The 17,962-nt window shown below is 34.4% G+C and overlaps 1 protein-coding gene across 3 annotated transcripts in view; it reads right to left on the bottom strand.

The window, feature by feature from the left end:
• LRRIQ1 (leucine rich repeats and IQ motif containing 1) overlaps window positions 1-17,962 on the bottom strand; it is a 175,742-nt gene that overhangs the window by 73,888 nt on the left and 83,892 nt on the right. The window contains exons 18-19 of one of the 3 annotated variants that reach the window (XM_039868982.1): window positions 13,998-14,117; window positions 1,326-3,212 (exon numbers count right to left, since the gene is read on the bottom strand). In XM_039868982.1, the coding sequence (XP_039724916.1) occupies window positions 3,174-3,212; window positions 13,998-14,117 (159 nt within the window). In that variant the 3' untranslated portion in view covers window positions 1,326-3,173. Of the gene's footprint in view, window positions 1-1,325; window positions 3,213-11,634; window positions 11,784-13,997; window positions 14,118-17,962 lie in introns of those variants that run through there. The other 2 variants (XM_039868980.1, XM_039868979.1) reach the window with 2 other exon arrangements.

Raw genomic sequence — 17,962 nt, 5'->3', positions numbered from 1 at the left:
AGGAGAAATTGGCTAAGATTATAAATATACTACTGTTTTAAAAATGTATATTAATATATCATGCTTACCAGTGGATATTTACACAAACATCAGTTACTGCTTAGGAAAACCTTTTGTTCAGATGTTTAATTTACAACTGAGGATTTGGAAAGCTTTCTGGTTACTAGAATACTGTTATTAAACATATATTATAAATAAACGAACTTAGATAAATTTGTAACGGTATGTTCACAATTAAGCATTTGATCAAGTATACATCTATTTGGCTTTTGCTCATTGAAGACATCATTATTCTGCAATCCAACTTTGAGAAAACAGAAAATAAGGCTATCAGAAAGAGGAGCTGTAAATAACATACATGTTTATTTGTATATGTAGACGCAAAATTTTTCATGGCATCTAGTGTAATCCTTTCATTTGACACATGACACTTGGATCAGACTTGCTCTAAGCCATAAGTCAGTTAGAATTGAACAAGTCCTGGAAATTCTAAAAGCCATGACTTGATTTTTTTCCTACTCCCTTCATGACCTCCTACCCTGCCCCAACCTTTTCCTCTTCTGCCCAACTTGACTCTTGCTATCCCCACCAAAATTCTTTCTAATACTTCCTGATAACTTTTGTAGCATTTCAAAATCCTTGCATTTTGGAACCTTAGCTCATTCAGAGTTCCAAATATCACTTTCTAAACCCTCTCCTTTATCATAAGTGCAAAAGCATAGCTGCTTTTATTGTTGGAGATCTAGACATGTCTCTTTTCATTAAGCCAAACATATCACTTTCCTTTAGTTTTTTTTTGTTGCCTATAGTTTAAGTTTTCTTTGTTTGTTTATTTCCCCACAATGTACTATAATATGTAATACTCTGAAGTTAATTTGAGATAGACATCAAACATGAACTCTGGAGCTGAAAGTTGCCCAGCTTAATGCATTTTGCCTCCTTCTCAAAAATCATTACTACACACTTATTGAATTTGACTTTGATCTGAAACAAAAAACAAATCCAAATTTGACTGTTGTGGTTTTCTGCATTTATGATATTTAATTTTTCTCATCTTTTCTGGGTTTAGGGACTCATAGAGAATTGGTTGTTTACATTTAAAGGCAAGTTTATTGGTTCTTTATATGTTGGCTCCTAACAAGCATATGTAAAAGAAAACAAACTTTGTTAAATTAAGTCAATAAATAATATCAATGAAAACTTAATTTATAATTTAGATGGTACAAAATAAAAGTGTCAGTATAGATCACATTTTCACATCAAACCTAATACATCTATTATTTGGATATTTATTATGTTATTATAGATATCTCATGACAAAGTGGTAAAAATTCCCCACAAAGAAGATCGAGACCTAGGTTCATTAAAACTTCTGCTAAAATAATTCTTTTAAAAAGATTATCCAGTGTGGACTCAAGGACCAAGAAAATGTCTTATTCATCACTGTTTCAAAGATTCATTATGAGTAGTATATAATAGATGCTTAATGGTGGAAGACAATTCTCAATGAGTCTTCCACATTTCTGTATGTTTTGTAACAGCTTTATTCCAGTCTTTCCAAGGATCTTTGTAGAGCTCACAGTCTGAGAAGATTAGAGCTAGTGTTTCACCCTAAGTTAGAAGGCACAATGTTACCTCGACCCATGGAGTGTGGGGCACACTGAGTCACTGATGGGGTTTGGACATGGTTCACAGTGGAGGAAGGAGTTAAAATTATGTTCTGGGTGGGGTACTTTAGGCCAATTCAGTGTTCTGCTGTTGCTTCTATATCTGAATATACAGTAGAAATTGACCTGTTAACATGTTTTACTTTTCTATCCCATAAGTGCCAGAGGGGATTATCCCAATAAGGGAATGTTGCAAGGAGAAAAGAGAGAAGTACTACTATGATAAACTCTCTTGTGATTTGTCACCTGTGGGACACCCACTGAGTCAGCATTTAGTGCATCTCTACCATCTGATGTCCAAAGCTTTCACTATATAAATGAGATCCTGTTGGTTGTATGTGAGCTAGATCTCAATTTAAAAGTCCTTAGTTTTGACTGTCCTGATCATGGTGAGTAATTATCACATATCTCTGCATTCAGAGGCTGGTTGATAAATCTGAACAAAATTCTGAGCCTGCATTCTGAGGCTTGTTCATCAAGTAGTTTCTTGGGACTTGACTATGTGGGAGAATGTACAACACTCAGTCTCCCTAGTAGCCAAGGAAAAACTCCTGTTTTTTCAGTTTACCATGAAAAAGGAATCCCAACATTATATCACACACTTTCAATAATGGAGATAATACAAGTCTCTGTGATTAATGATTTTGCCAATTGAAACCTCTGGCCTCCACCTGGAGCATCCCTTGTGATTTTGGAGTTGTGGCCTTTCTGACACTGATACCAGGTATGTTCTTATTGAAAATCAGCTATTACCTTCCTACTGGACTATTTGAGACACTAAATGACTGGCCCTTGGAGACCTTGTGACTTTCAGGCCTTATATTCCCAGTGTGGGGTAAAACGACTAAGATTCAATGACTAAAAAGGTATGAAGTGCTCCCACAACCTCACTGAGCAAAAGGAATAGCCAGTCTGGCCCTAGAGGCAGTTCGACTTCACGTGAAAGAGTAGAAGCTATACTTCTAAGGGAAACTTTATCTCTACTCCATGGTCTGATCCAAAGCTTCTAGGTTGGAGAAGCCTCAGTTCACTCCAGTTCCCCTAAATGCCTGGGTCTAATTCAGTTAAGGGATGATTCAGTTAAGCTGAAACTCAACTGAACCTTGTGCTGTAGCCAATGGCCTTACAGTTTGATCTGCTATGTGGAAAACTACAGACTTGTTGACTAAAGACACACTATTTTGGGCCTCCACACCAGAGAAACAAATCAGAGATGCAGATAGAACTGTTCCGATTACTCATATGGATGTTGATGGTAAGGCCATTCCCTGACGAGACAAATAGAATCAGGTCACTGACTGAGCCTGCTTCTGTTTCTGAGGTGGAGGCTATCAATGCACACTGAACTTGTGACTTCTATAAAATTTACCTATTTGTCTTATGGTGAAGGAAGTCCCATTGGACCTTTGCCTCTACCTGCTCTAAGAAAACTGACTACATTACACCTTAATACTTACCACTGTTGATATTTTTTCAGGTTATGTATCAGCAGACTTTGGACCTCATCTACATTTTTTTTTTTTCAGTTTTCTGGATCACAGGAGTCTGCCAATTATGTACATTTTATCACAAAAGCTACTCAACAATGAGCTAATAGTCTAACCCTACCACCCTCACTCCTTTCTGTCCACACAACTTAATAAGGTAGTTTGATTGATTAATGTGGCTCTCCCCAGAAAGGGATCAACCCTTGCAGCTAATTCCTAAGTAATGATTAGAAAAAAATGCATGAAAGGTAATGCAGGCCTATTTTTAATGATTCAGAATTCTGTGTGATGCATATTTATTTTCCCTAACAGCAAGTCTCAGGGCAGCATGACTGACATATCCTCAGGGGATAGCCTGGCCAAACTTAATGCTGATTAAGTTTTATTAAAATGCACTTATTCCTCTTGTTTCTGACCTTTCCAGACAAAATGTCTAGATGTGAATAGAGAATGATTAGAAAAAAAGGTGAAGTTTTAACTAAATGAAATGGAACACACTAATTTTGAGGAGGTAGATGGAAAGCACCTCAATACCTTTGAAGGGAATACCTTAGGTTCTGAGAGGTATAGAGGAAGAAAGGGACATTAATAATCTTTTGTCCTTCAGAAATATCCCTGAAGCCTTCTTCTGCAAGAAAAATGCCCCTTAGGGCTCTCCCAGACTACAGCAATCACCTTAAATTTAATTTATTGCTGTCATCCCCTTCCAGGAGGTTGTACACCATAATTTGATAGTTATTTCCTTTAACTTTACTGAGAAATCTATAATGACAGCAGGGGACAGAGTGCAGATCCTGCTCCTCTCATTTAAATAAATCATCTCTGGATGTTTTCTCCACCCCAATTCTCAGTCAACCCATGGAGTGGACAAATGCCGCCTGGAAGGTGTCCTGCCCATAAATTGCCTTTTAGTGTTTAAGGAAACTCCACTATGGCTCTGGAAAGTATTTAAGTCAGCCTCAACTCACTGGCCAAGGTTGCTTTCAATGGCAGAATTGCCTTAAACTTCCTCCTTGAGGGCCAAGAAGGAGCCTTTGTAATAGCTAATATTTGTAGCTATACCCGGATTAAAGCCCCAAGTCTAGTGGGAAGGTAAATACAGAAACTTAAAGGAAAAATCACCTGGGCTATTAATAGTAACCTTAATTAAATATATCATGAGGATACGTAATGGTTATGTCCTAGCCTCTGTCAGATCATTCAGAGTGGCCGCTGGAGTGGGCACTTATGGGAAAATTTACCATGTAGAAACAAGGGGTAGATAATGTTTGGAGACAATTTTCCACTGGCCTCTAACATTTCTACAGGACTTATGACAAATTTTCTTCTGGATTATCTTTTCAAAGATATTAATACAGCTAACAGATATAGAAGAAGAAGATTGTCTTTTAGTGTTTCTCTCTGAGGCAGAAGTCAAAATTTATCTGTTCTTTGGTATAATAAAAATAATAACTTTCCCTGGAGCATAAGATGGATAGGTTTGCTAGCAGCCCTTTATAAAATATGGAATTTTCTAAGCTCAGGATTCTTAGGGGGGAAATTCTTCAGATTACTCCCTGTGCAACCTGGGGGCTAAGGTGAACTGATATGAACATGAACCTCCTGCAGCCTGATATGACAAGTAATAAATGTCTCATATCTTCTACTAGCATCCATGAAAGCATGGCAATTTAACTTGTTAGATTGCATGAAGAATAAAAATCTCAGATCCTTCACAGTTCTTGATACTTAAAAAATTAAGGCAAACTATGCTTAATAAAACTAAAACAAATTGACTCTTGTTTATTAGTGTCCCCTTGGTTAATCATTTGTTAAATGTAATCACATATTAGAGAGGTAAAAAACAATACAAAAACTTCGTGGCAGATTGATCTAGACTTTTTGATCCAGCCTAGTTTATTAAGATAATTTTATATTACTCTTTATAGAAATTATAATTCACTGCAAATATCCAAATATATTTCTAACATCTCTTAAACTTGGGTCTGTGTTATATCTGTCTGTATACATATCTCAGTCCAAGTATGGTGACTGCCATATTATAAGTATTAAGTATTTTGTTGTCTAGAAGGGGAAAAATAAGTGTGAATAGATGTTACATGACTACACTGTGAGACATTTTAAATAAAAGAGAAGTATGGACTTAGTCCAAAATATTTTTATTACCTAAGTAAGTGATAAAAGGTAAGTCTTGGTTAGATAAGTCTTATACTTGTAAACAGAAAAGTTAGAGAGCAATAATAAAATACAAAGACACTCTGGCAATTTGATTATGTCATCTGAAGTTGTAAGATGATTTCAGGATAAAGTGGCAGCAATGGAAAAGGCGTAAAAAATGTCAAAGGAAGGCAAAGCATCAATACCTTCCTAACTGATACTTGACTTTAATTCTTAGTTCCCCTAAACTATGATCTCTGCATTGCAAGCAAAGTGGTGCATTTAAAACAAAAATATTTAACTATGCTCAAACTCAATAATAATTTTCTATCACATTTGAAATAAAATCCAGAGTTCTTGACTTTATATTCTAGGCTTTATATGGACTGATCCTTGACTATTTTTCCATTTCTTATCTCTGTTTTTTTTTTTCACTACTAATCATTTCTACCTGTTGTAAATTTTTTGTTCCTTTAATATGGTAAGGGAGTTCCTGTCTCATGGCTTCCATATTTGTCTTATAGTAAGCCCAGTGAAGTATTATCCTATGGCTATTTCTTCACTTTATTTTCACATCTCTATTAAAATATTATACCATATGCAGGACTTCCCCGATCTTCCAATCAGATGCTATGCTCTCTCCCTTAACCTTCCTTATTTTTATAGTAATTCTCAATATCTTACAATGTTCTGTATATTCACCTCAAGTTAAATGTAAGCTCTGTGAGGCTAGGAATCTTATCTCTCTTATTCGAAGTGGTAAAAACAATGCCTGGTACATTTACAATAATCATTGACTTGAAATAGTCATTTATAAAATATTCATTTTATTTTAGCTTTAATTAGAATTAAGATCCTACTGAGAACATCTATAAATATCAGATTAAAAAAGAGCTAAAGGTACTCAAGAGCAATCAAAGCAGTCAGAAGTTAAAGAGCCAAGATCTCAGAGCATAAAGTTGCATGCTAATGTAAACCCTATATTTTCCTCCACATTTTCCTTCAGGGAAATTCCCAATTTTGTTAATAGGAAAGGGAAGCCAAGCAGAAATCTGAGGCTTGCTTATAGCAGTTTCACTGAGATGAAGAGACAGAGGTTTAAGTGTAGGGATGCCAAGGCAGTTAGAAAGAAGGAACAAGATCCCCAAGAGTAGAGAACCACAGAAATGTGAGCTTATTCATGTATAAAATTTCCCTTCATGTATTTGCCAATTCAAAGTAGTACATATGTAGGAGAGAGACCTAGAATCAAAGTGCAATAGCAACAGCTGGGGTGCTAAAAAGCTAAGAAGAAATCTTTTCAGTCACTTGATGCTTCTTAGAAAGGAGTTAGAATTCAGGGACAGGCAAAGTGAAGGTAACCTAGTAAATATCTCACTCTCAGTGAGACACCATATTGGCTCAGCCTTAAGAGAAACCAGAAATAGATCACCTTAACAAAGCTTGAAAATAAGCTTCAAAAGGATCTCTGCCTATATAATATCTGCTTATCAGAATAAAGTTAAATCTCTTTTAGAAAGAAAACATCTTCCAGGGTCTTTACACATTTTGCACATGTATCTGATACTTGATCAAAGATTAAATGCTAAGAAAGAGAATTGACTGACTCAAAATACAAGAGATAAAAGGTCAAAGGAAATAAACCCACAAGTGATCCAGATATTACAATTAACTGAGAAAGCTTTTAAAATACCATATTAGTATGTTTAGGCTTCTGGTTAACATGGTGAAGTAGGTAGATACTGTGCTTGCCCCCACCCACGACCACCTCAAAATTACAACTTAACTACAGAACAACCATCACTGAAAATTGCTTGAAATCTAGCTGAACAGAAGTCCTATAAATAAGGATATACAGAAGAAGCCACCTAGAGAATAGTAGATGGGGTGGAGACGCAGAATGGGCTAGTATTACACCAGGTATGGCAGTTAAAAATTGAGAGGAACATTTTGGCTGCAAAGGACCCCCTGAGAAGTGAGGGGTCCCAGCCCCACACCAGATTCCCCAACCCAGGGTGCCAGTTCCAGAAAGAGAAGGCCGCATAACTTCTGTCTGTGGAAACCAACGGAGATTGTGACTGAGTGAAACCAAGGGCTGATGGAGTACCAGGCACTCATCCTAAAGTGTCCACAGACTTTTACTCACTGATGGACTCACTTGTTTTGAGCTCCTACACTGAAGCAGCAGCTCAAAAGGTGCCAGGGACATACAGGGAGAAAATGAATTGTCTGGCTTCAGGGTGAGGGCTGGAGGGGCACCTTTCTTCCAGACAGAAGTGCTGGCAGAAGCCATTGTTCTTTTGTTGATCACTCCTACCATCCAGTCTGCACACTCAGGTAGGTGCCATAGCTGAGTCTCTACCAACCTGCCTAACACCGGTCACCTTGCCCTGGTTATTTCCTGAGATCTTGCACCAACAAACTGGTGGGCCCACACGAGCTGCTTCCAGTGGCTTTTCCATAAAAATGGAAAAAGGTTCACAAACTCCAAGCAAGCAGCATATGGCCTCGATGTGCCTCATACCTCTTGCTAAAATTCCCAAGCCTAGCATTAGCAGCAGATGGCCTTGGTTCCCAGCTTAGCTTCTTGCAGGTAGCTCCAAGCCAAAAACAGGTGGCAATTATCTACAGATCACTTTGTAACTCATACCAAGTGGCTCCGGGCAGGGCACAGGCAGAAGCTTACCTTCACCTGCAACAGAGCCCATCCCAAAAGGCCCCAAAGCCAACATACTTGGTGGCCAACTTCAACCCATACCAGAGTACCACCCAACCACCTTAAAAAATGACACACTCAAAAGGCAGACTCGGCAGGCACCAGAGCCCTGCTAAAGCAAATCCTGCTCTATAGTGTCAGCCTCTGCACAACAGCTCCTCCACTGTAGTCACAGCCAGTCCAATCAGCCTGAGGGTAAATCCTTCCATTTCTGTGCCAACAGCAATCAAGATTCAACCACCACAGAAGAGCACACACAACTCACACAAAGGCCATACCTGAGTACCAGGCTTAGGTGACCAGGGAGATTGAGCCACTAGACCCCATAGGACACCTACTATATGAGGTCAGTCTACTAAGACTGGAAGACATAACAGTTCTAACTAATATATAGAAACAAACACAGGGAGGCAGCCAAAATGAGGAGGCAAAGAAACATGTCCTGAATCAAAGAACAGAACAAAGCTCCAGGAAAAGAACTGAACAGAATGGGGAAAAGCAATCCACCAGTGCAGAGTTGGAAACACTGGTTATAGGGATGATCAATAAACTTAAAGGAAGAGTAGATGAACTCAGTGAGAACTTTAAAAAAGAGATAAAAAACATAAAAATGGAAATAGAAAACATAAAAAGAGAACCAGTCAGAAATGAATACGATAATTGAAATGAAGAATACCTTAGGAAGAATTGACAGATTAGATAAAGTAGATGATTGAATAAGCAATTTAGAAGATAAAGTAGCATAAAAAACACCCACTCAATCAGAACAGAAACAAGAAAAAGAATCCAAAAAACATGGGGATAATGTAAGGGGACTCTGATACAACATCAAGTACACCAACATTTGTATCATAGGGATACTAGAAGAAGAGAGAAAGCAAGGAATTGAAAATTATTTCAAGAAATAATGATGGAAAACTTCCCTAACCTGGTGAAGGAAGTAGACATACAAGCCTAGGAAGCGCAGAGTCCCAAACAAGATGAATCCAAAGAGGCCCAAATCAAGGCACATCATAATTAAAATGCCAAAGGTTAAAAATAAAGAGAGAATCTTAAAAGCAGCAAGAAAAAGACAGTTACCTACAACAGAGCTCCCATAAAACTGTCAGCTGATTTAACAGAAACTGCAGGCCAGGAGGGATTGGCATGAAATATTCAAAGTAAGAACTACAATCTAGGTTCAGAGACAGAACTTTCCAGAAAAGAAAATCTAAAAGAATTCATCACCACCAAGCCAGTATTACAAGAAATGTTAAAGGGACTACTTTAAGAAGAAAAGAGAAAAAAACCACAAATTTAAATAATAAAACAGCAATAACCATGTACTTATCATTAATCATGTTAAATGTAAATGGATTAAATGCTCCAATCAAAAGACCCAGGGTAGCTGAATGGATAAGAAAACAAGACCCATACTTATGCTGTTTACAAGAGGTACTTCATACTGAAAGACACACACAGACTGAAAGTAAAGGGAGAAAGATATTTCATGAAAATGGAAATGAAAAACACAAAGCTAGGGTAGCAATACTTATATCAGACAAAATATGCTTTAAAACAGAAGCTATAATAAGAGACAAAGAAGAACCTAGTAATTCAACATCTGTGTACTTATCCAAAAAAAACAAAAAACAAAAAACAAAACACTAATCCAAAAGACATATGCATCCATATGTTCATTGCAGCATTACTTACAATAGCCAAGATTTATTACTGGATATTTAAAAGAATCTATCTATGGAAGCCAGAAGTTAATGAAAAGGATATCTTTAAACACAAAAATCCTACCTTAAAGTCTATACCTATAAAAGATATACTTTAAAATTTTAAGTAAAAGAATTTTCGAAGCAATCGAAAATTGACCTAAACTAAATACTAAAGTCCTTCAGGCAAAGAAAAATGATCCTAGATGGAAGCATGTTAATGCAGGAAGAAATGAAGTTCAAGGAAAAAGATAATCACAAACTAACAAGCTAATAAAAAAAGAAAAAAAAAAAACAAAAATATGTGATTTATATAAAGAAGGAAAAAAAGAAGCAAAAAAAAATATAGAACATATAAGACAAATAGAAAACAAATAGATGACACATTTAAGCCTAATTATACTTAAGTAAAATAAAATAGTTTGACTGCATTAATAAAAGAAAAATAACGTCAGAATGAAATATGAAAATAAGCAGAACCCAACCATATAATCCTATGAGAGTCAACTTTAAATAAAAAAACCACAGAAATGTTGAATGAGACTGGCTAGTAAAATAGATATTATGAAATTGCCAACCAAAAGAAAGTTGCTGTAATTATTAAAATATTAGAGGGAGTAGCCATTAATGCAGTTAGTTAAAGAGGAAAACTAGAGTTAAAAAGGAAAATTTTATTATGATAAAAGTTTCAATAATACAATGATTTAAGTATCCTAAATGTGTATGCCCTGCTCACATAGCCTCAAAATATGAAGAAAAATTTATAGGATTGATAGCTGATTTAGAGAAATCCACAGTCACAGTAGAAAATTTTAGCATTGTCCTGTCAATTACTGATAGAATCCCCTTACCCAATCAATCATTAAGAATACAGAAGACTTAAAAAACTCAATTAATAAACGTGAAGTAATTAAGATTTTAGTAACAATATATTTAACACCTGTAGAACTCACATATCTTTTAAGTATACATGGAACACTTCTCCAAAGAGATTATGTGCTTAGACAATTTTTTAAATAATATTTTTTAAGGAATAAACAACATCAATCTTATATCAAACTCTTCCAGAAAATAGAAACAGAGGAAACACTTCCCAACCAAATGTACAAGGCCAATATAACCTTGATACCAAAATCTTCAGTGTTTTATAAGAAAGAAAATTTATAGGCTCACTTTTTCTTTAATATAAATGCAAAATCCTAAATAAAATATTAGCAAATCAAATTCAGATATATAAAAAGGATAATACATTATAGCTAAGTTGGTTTATTCTAGGAATACCAGGTTTAATATTTAATAAATCAATGTTATATGCATAAAATAATTTAATAATATCAAAATCATATATAGAATGACAAACTAATGATGATCATAATCATCACCTCTTGGAAAGGTAAGAAGATGCTAAGGAAGGTAACTTCCTTAATCAAATATAATTTATACAAGAACCTATATTAAGCATTTTACTTAGTGATGTTATATTGAAAGTTTTCACCTTAAGGCCAGGAGCTAGAAAAAGACATCTGCTAATAGTAGTATCCTGGCTCATTTTACTGGAGGTAGTAGGCAAGACAATAAGGCAAGAAAACATAAAGTCGAGGCATAAGAATTGTAATAAAAGAAATAAAACTGTCGTTATTCTCAGATGGCATGATCGTGTATATAGAATATTCAAAAATTTTAAAAGATAAACTAATAAAATTAATAAGTGATTTCAACCAAGTGGCTAAATACGAGGTTAATATACAAAAATAAATATATCAGAAAACATCAAATACCTAGAAATAAACCTAACTAAAAATGTACAAGACTACTATGAAGAAAGCTACAGAGCACTGTGGACAGGAATCTCAAATGGCTTAAATAAATGGTAGGATATTATGTGTTCATGGATTTAAAAATGTAATATTCTAAAAAATCAGGTCTCCTAAATTGATTTATAGATTCATTGCAATCTCAGACAAAATCCTAATGTTTAGTGTACAAATTGACGAGATGATTCTAAAATTTGTACAGAAACAAAAATAGTCAACAGAGCAGTAGTAGCTCTTTCCTGAAAAGAAAGAAAAAGTTAGAGCTTTTATAAGACTAAATATCAAAATTTATTATAAATTCTACAGTTATTCATATATACAATGGAATATTACTCAGCCATTAAAAAAAATGAAATCCTACCATTTGCAACGACATAGAGGTTATTATGGACCTAGAGGTTATTACGTTGAGTGAAATAAATTAGACAGAGAAAGATAAATACCATATGATTTCACTTATATGTGGTATCTAAGGAACAAAAAGAACAAACTAATCAAAAACAGACTCACAAATATAGTGGACAATTTTGGTGACGGACAGAGGGGAGGGGGTTGGGAGGCTGGGGAATGGGGTGAAGGGTTAAAGAAGTACAAATTACTAGTTGATAGTTGGGCATGGGGAGCATGGCAGAGGAAATGCAGTTAGCATTAATATGATGGCTAAGTGGAAGGCCGGGGAGAGAGGGAGAAATTGGGGGGATCGTTTTATGAACATCTATAATGTACATCTATAATCAATGTATTGTATACTTGAAACTAATTTAAATAAATAAATTATAAAAAAATTCTATGTTTATTAGTGATTTAAGGATAAACAACAGAACAATGAGAAAAATTAAAAGAACCCACATACACAGTTACCTGAGTCTAAACAAAACTTCAACTGCAATTCACTGTGAAAAGTATGGTCTGTAAAACAAACGCTTCTGAATCAATGATATAACCAAATGTGTGTGTATGTGGGGATCTTGATCACTACCTCGCACTATTCACAACAATTAATTCCATATATATCATAGACTTAAATGCTGAAAGCTAAGATAAGTTTCTAGAATATGATCTAGGAGTAGGCAAATATATATGTTACAACAATTAAAAATTTTGTTTTTTAAATTAGAAACATTCTTTTCATCAAAATAAACCATAAAGAGGATAAAAGTAAGCTTCAGAATTTAGAGAAAATATTTGCAAGGGAAAACGAAGTAGTATTTAGCATATATAAAGAACTCCTAAAAATCAATAAGAAAAAAGAGTTACAACTCTACTAAAAAATGCACAAACACTTGATCATGTCACAAAAGTGGATATCTAAATGCCAGTAAGCATATGAAAAGGTATTTGACATTAGAGTTATGAGAAAAATGCAAATTAAAACAAAATAGCATCATAAATCTACTAGAATAGGGGTAAAGACATAAAATTACAAAGTGTTGGTGAGGATAGAGCTGCTCTAAAACTCTCATATTCTGCTGATAGAACTTTAAATTGATACAATCACTTTGGAATACCATTAGGCACTATCTACTAAACATAGGTAAATGTTATGATCCAGAAATTCTATTTCCAAAACAAATGTGACTACACACATCAAAAGACATGTACAAGAATGTTCATGACACCTTTAGTCATAACAGGCAATACTAGAAATAATTCAACAAGAAATAATCTACAATAGTAGAATACCACTTTTAAAAGTGGTATGTTCAAAAGAGTGGCATATATACAGCTACACTCAGCCACATATATAAATTTCACAGACATAATATTATATGTAGGAAGAGTACATGCTGTGTGATTCCACTTATAGGAATTTCAAAAATAGGCAAAACTAATCTATGATAAGGGAAGTATGAACACTATGGAGGCATGAGGAAATCTTCTGGAGATGTCCATATGTTCTGTATCTTAATCTGACTGGTGGTTATGTGGGTATTAACTGTCTAGAGAAGAGGGAACAGATGAGCAAACTAAGGATGTAAAAGGCAAGTGTTCTGTACAGTAAAAGGTTGCTCAATTTAGTTGTAGCATATGGAAGCCACAGGGAGAAATGGTAGATATTTCTGTGTAATTTGCTGCCCTATTGTGGAATACTCAAATAACAAATTAAGGACGTTTTTCTCACATTTTTAGGCAACAAAAAACTACTAAAGGTTGTTGAACGGGGCATAAATAAAGTCATAGTTATATTTAATGAAGAATATTTGATAAAGTGGTAAATCTGGGTGAAGTATACACAGAGGAACTTGAAAATATTCTAAAAACATGTTTACACACTGTACAAGCTTGTAAGGTGAATGAAGATGTTAAGAAAGTAGAATACTTTTTCAAGTGTTGCTTGAAAAAAGTCTGTAATAGTGTCCAGAGGATAAAAATCTTAAAAACTGGTTTAGCTCCAAAATAGTACACTAAAAATATTTTAAGACCAATATGTATACGTTGTAGTTGGTACTTACCTCATGAAATGTAAAATCCTCTAAATCTATTTCTTCATATTCTTCTTCAGATTCTTCATCCTTAATAGCCTCTAGAGCTGTTGTCAGTTTCTTTCGCAAAAGAAAGCCCTTCCAAACTGCCTAAACAAAAATTTAAAGCATGTTATACAAGGTTATAGATCAAACTCCAAACCAGATTCTCTGTATTATCCCATTAGGAAGATAAAACATCTTAGATCTTAGTTTAATGGCTCAGTAATCTGTTTTCTGAACTTTATGTGACACTTAGAACTTCAAGGTAAATTAAACAACTGCATGTGTCTAAAGTTCTGAATCTCAGGAGATTTTCCTTGTAGTAAGTAGAAAAGAATCTTTAAAACTCCCTCAACTGCACATGTAGGTCAACCAATCAATTATCTGATAATTCCTCCAGGACCCATTTTAAACCAAGAAGAAAGAAATACAAAGGAAAACCAATTTTGCTAATTTTCAAATAATTATGTATAAAATAAACACACATTTAGGAAAATTTCACCATACATAAATGGCCATATCAGAGAAGTAGTATCCTGGCCCACAGCAATGAACTAATTTCATTTTAATATAAACTAAGCACAAAATCATAGAATTAAAAATATTCAGATTCTTCAATAACCCTGGAGTAGGGAAAGTTTTCCTAACTATAACCCCAAGAACATTACAGTTTTTTTAAAAAAGTATCTTTATATACTGCTAGGGAGTGAGTTCCAGGATATATTAAGTGAAAAAAGCAAGGTAGAAAGAGTGGGATGTTTTTCTCTTCCTATTTAAATTTTCTTTCATAGATAAATGCATGTTATCATTTATCTATAAAAGATTAGATATAAATATTTAATATATACATTATATAAACATTTCTAAATATGTATGTATATGTGGTTTCTAGTATTTAAAAAGTAAAACTCAAAAATTAGTTATAAAAACATTAACTATAGAGGCAGCAAACAGGGTAGAAGTTACAGCAATAGAAGCCAGACTTCTCCGACTATATTTTGCTTAGTTTGACTTTGGAACTGTGCACATGCTTAAGATAACTGTAAAATAAATAATTATAAAAAAATAAATTCCTGAAAAAATATAAAAATATGTTTTATGCTGTGGGCATAACCATACAGAAGTTATTTAAAGTGACTTTAAAATAGATTTATTTGACTATATCCCTAGTGAGATATACAAAAGACAAATTTAACTATAAAATATACCTTAAATATGATTTCAGTAGTCATAACGTTAGTAATATTGTTGATATTGTTAATCTGAAATATATATCGAGAAGTAGAATATACAAACAGAATATGGACAGACCATATATGACAATAGAAGTCACCCACAGCCCCTGCAGCAACCAGCCCAGAAGCCAAACCACAAACTCTGCAACAATTAGCCAAGAATGTCCAAGATCTGGTCAAAGACTGCCAGCTTTCCCATTTTTTTTGTCCCTAGTTCTAACCAACCAGAAAAAGCTGAATATGCTTTTCAAGCCAATCACATAAGACATCCCAGTTCTAGTTGCTTACCTTCCATCTTCTCTATGCCATTGACCTTCAATTAGAGCATATTTAAAGCCTTCTCTTATTTTTTTCCCCACCGTAACAGTTTCCCACTTGCTTCACTTCTTTTGAGTCTATGCCAAAGGCAAGTGATGCTGGCTGCCTCCACTATTACAGCACACCCTGAATAAATAGCCTGTTTTCTTCACATTTGTATGGTCCTTGTTTATTTCCATTATGTATGTGCATGTAACACACATACGAACATACATATAAACACACACATATATATGGGAGGGGGAGTGAGAGAGAAGAAAAAGAGCAGTTATGCTAACGTCATTAGGAACATGGACTTTCCATGGGTAGGGGGAAAGATGCAAATATAAAATCAGTAAAAATTCTACAGTCCTATTTTTAATTAAAAAATATTAGCATAAACCCATGGTATATATGCTTTTCTTAAAAAAATATATATATATTAAGATCAGTATATTGAAAAGAATCTGAAAACAATGACCATACAAGTAGCAACAAACGCTCCTAAAATTCTAAAGCTCTGCTAAAATCCAGATTGTAGTCTTTAAATATTATTTCAACTACGGAATCAAGAATATTTGGAGCAATGACTGAATCCAGGCCTGAGGCAAAATATATATAAAATGAATCTGGAACATGATATCACATTAGAAAGCAAGGAAAGTTTCAAAGACTACTGAACTGTATTTAAAAAGTTAACTTGAAGAGACTACCATTGACTAAGTAAGGGGCAATCTGAGCATCAAAAAGAATTATAACTGCAATGGAATTAAATATATCATATATTTAAAAAAATTATGTGTACATTATGACAGAACACATGGTGACCTCTGGAGGATGCTAGCAAAACTCATTAATCTACAAACTGGTAAATAAAGGGACAGCATCAAGCATTTCATCTGCCTTTCCAATGTAAACTGTGCCCAAGAATAACTAGTTGATTAGACAAAGTTTCTCTTTATAGACATATTTTAGTTAATAAATGAAGAAATATATATATAGTATATATATATAGACATTTTGCAAATCATTAAAGAGAACTGATCTAGGCAGTGTTTACCAATGGCCACTAACATTCCTAAAAGAGAGGCAACCAGACATGTGTCTCTTCTCATGCGAATCAACACCTACAAAGTATTCTCAAATAAAAAACCAAAGCCAAATCATATCTGTTAGATCTTACTGTCAGTTTACATAAAACAAGATGATGAAAAACATATTAAGTGATGCCATAGAAATGCATTTGTCAAAATTCAGAAGGCATAAAACTTTACAGGACAAAAGACTGATTTCCTCAATAAATAAATTACAAGGAAAAAAAAGAGAGAAAAAGGTATAAAGGGAATTCTTCAATCGAGGCCTTCAATGACAAAGATTTATTCATTAATACAATGGATCCAGCCCAACTCACCAGGGATAGAACTTTTACAAAGATCTAGACTATAAAACATAGTGTATGTTTTTCTGATGTGATACATATAGATATCTCTCTCATGAATCTATGTCAGGAATTTAAGTCCAGCCATCTCTACTCAGTTTATGAGAAAGAAATGTGCTATAAGTAATGTTCAGATTCTTCTTCTAACTTATTTATTTCTGTCAAAGCTTCAATTTTTCTCCCAGTAATCCAACTATGATTAATTCATCTTCTTTTTACACATTCAAATCAATTCCCTGGGCAGACAACTATATCAATATTAGACATATCTGACACCTTTTTCTTCTCCAGCTACTATCAACTTACACTCCAAAACATACCATATACTTATTCCACATTAAAAACCTTCACACACCTCTGACCATGTTCCTTTTATAATTTCTTAATATTTTGGTTTTTATGGTAGCCTAGTTCACTATAACTTATTATTCCAGTAATATGAAATCCTATGTCCTTTTTCTTCCACTGTTCTTTATACCTGGAATTCCATTCTCTTACATATTAATATTGAGCGCTATCTCTTTCTCAAAGTGTATCTTATGACCTTTATATTAGGGTAAACTAAATGCAATAACAAAAATATCCAAAAATGTATATTAACTCAAAAACGATAGTTTATTTCTTGACCACATAACAAGCATTGAGATGGTAAACAAGACAATAGGGCAAGCACTTTAAAATAAAGTGATTCAAGTATCCAGGCTTTGCAGACTGCCGTCCCAACAGACAGCTTCTAAGGATGCCTCAGAGGCTGTCTTCATTTCAGCCAAACAGAAAGGGAAGAGAATAGAGCAATGTCTGTGGGAAGTTTTCTGGGCTAGATATGAAAGTGGTTCACATAGCTTTCACTCATGTTCTGTTGACTGGAATTCAGAAGAAAGGCCATGCTAAAGTGCAACGGAAGCTGGCTGTACGCTAAGAAGAGGAAAATGTGAGTTTGGGGAGAGCAGTATCACCACATCGTTTATAAGATCGTCAGTTTG

Source organism: Pteropus medius, unplaced genomic scaffold, assembly GCF_902729225.1.
Source record: "Pteropus medius unplaced genomic scaffold, Ma_sr-lr_union100, whole genome shotgun sequence".
NCBI lineage: Eukaryota > Metazoa > Chordata > Mammalia > Chiroptera > Pteropodidae > Pteropus > Pteropus medius.
This window is presented reverse-complemented; position numbering and strand designations above follow the sequence as displayed.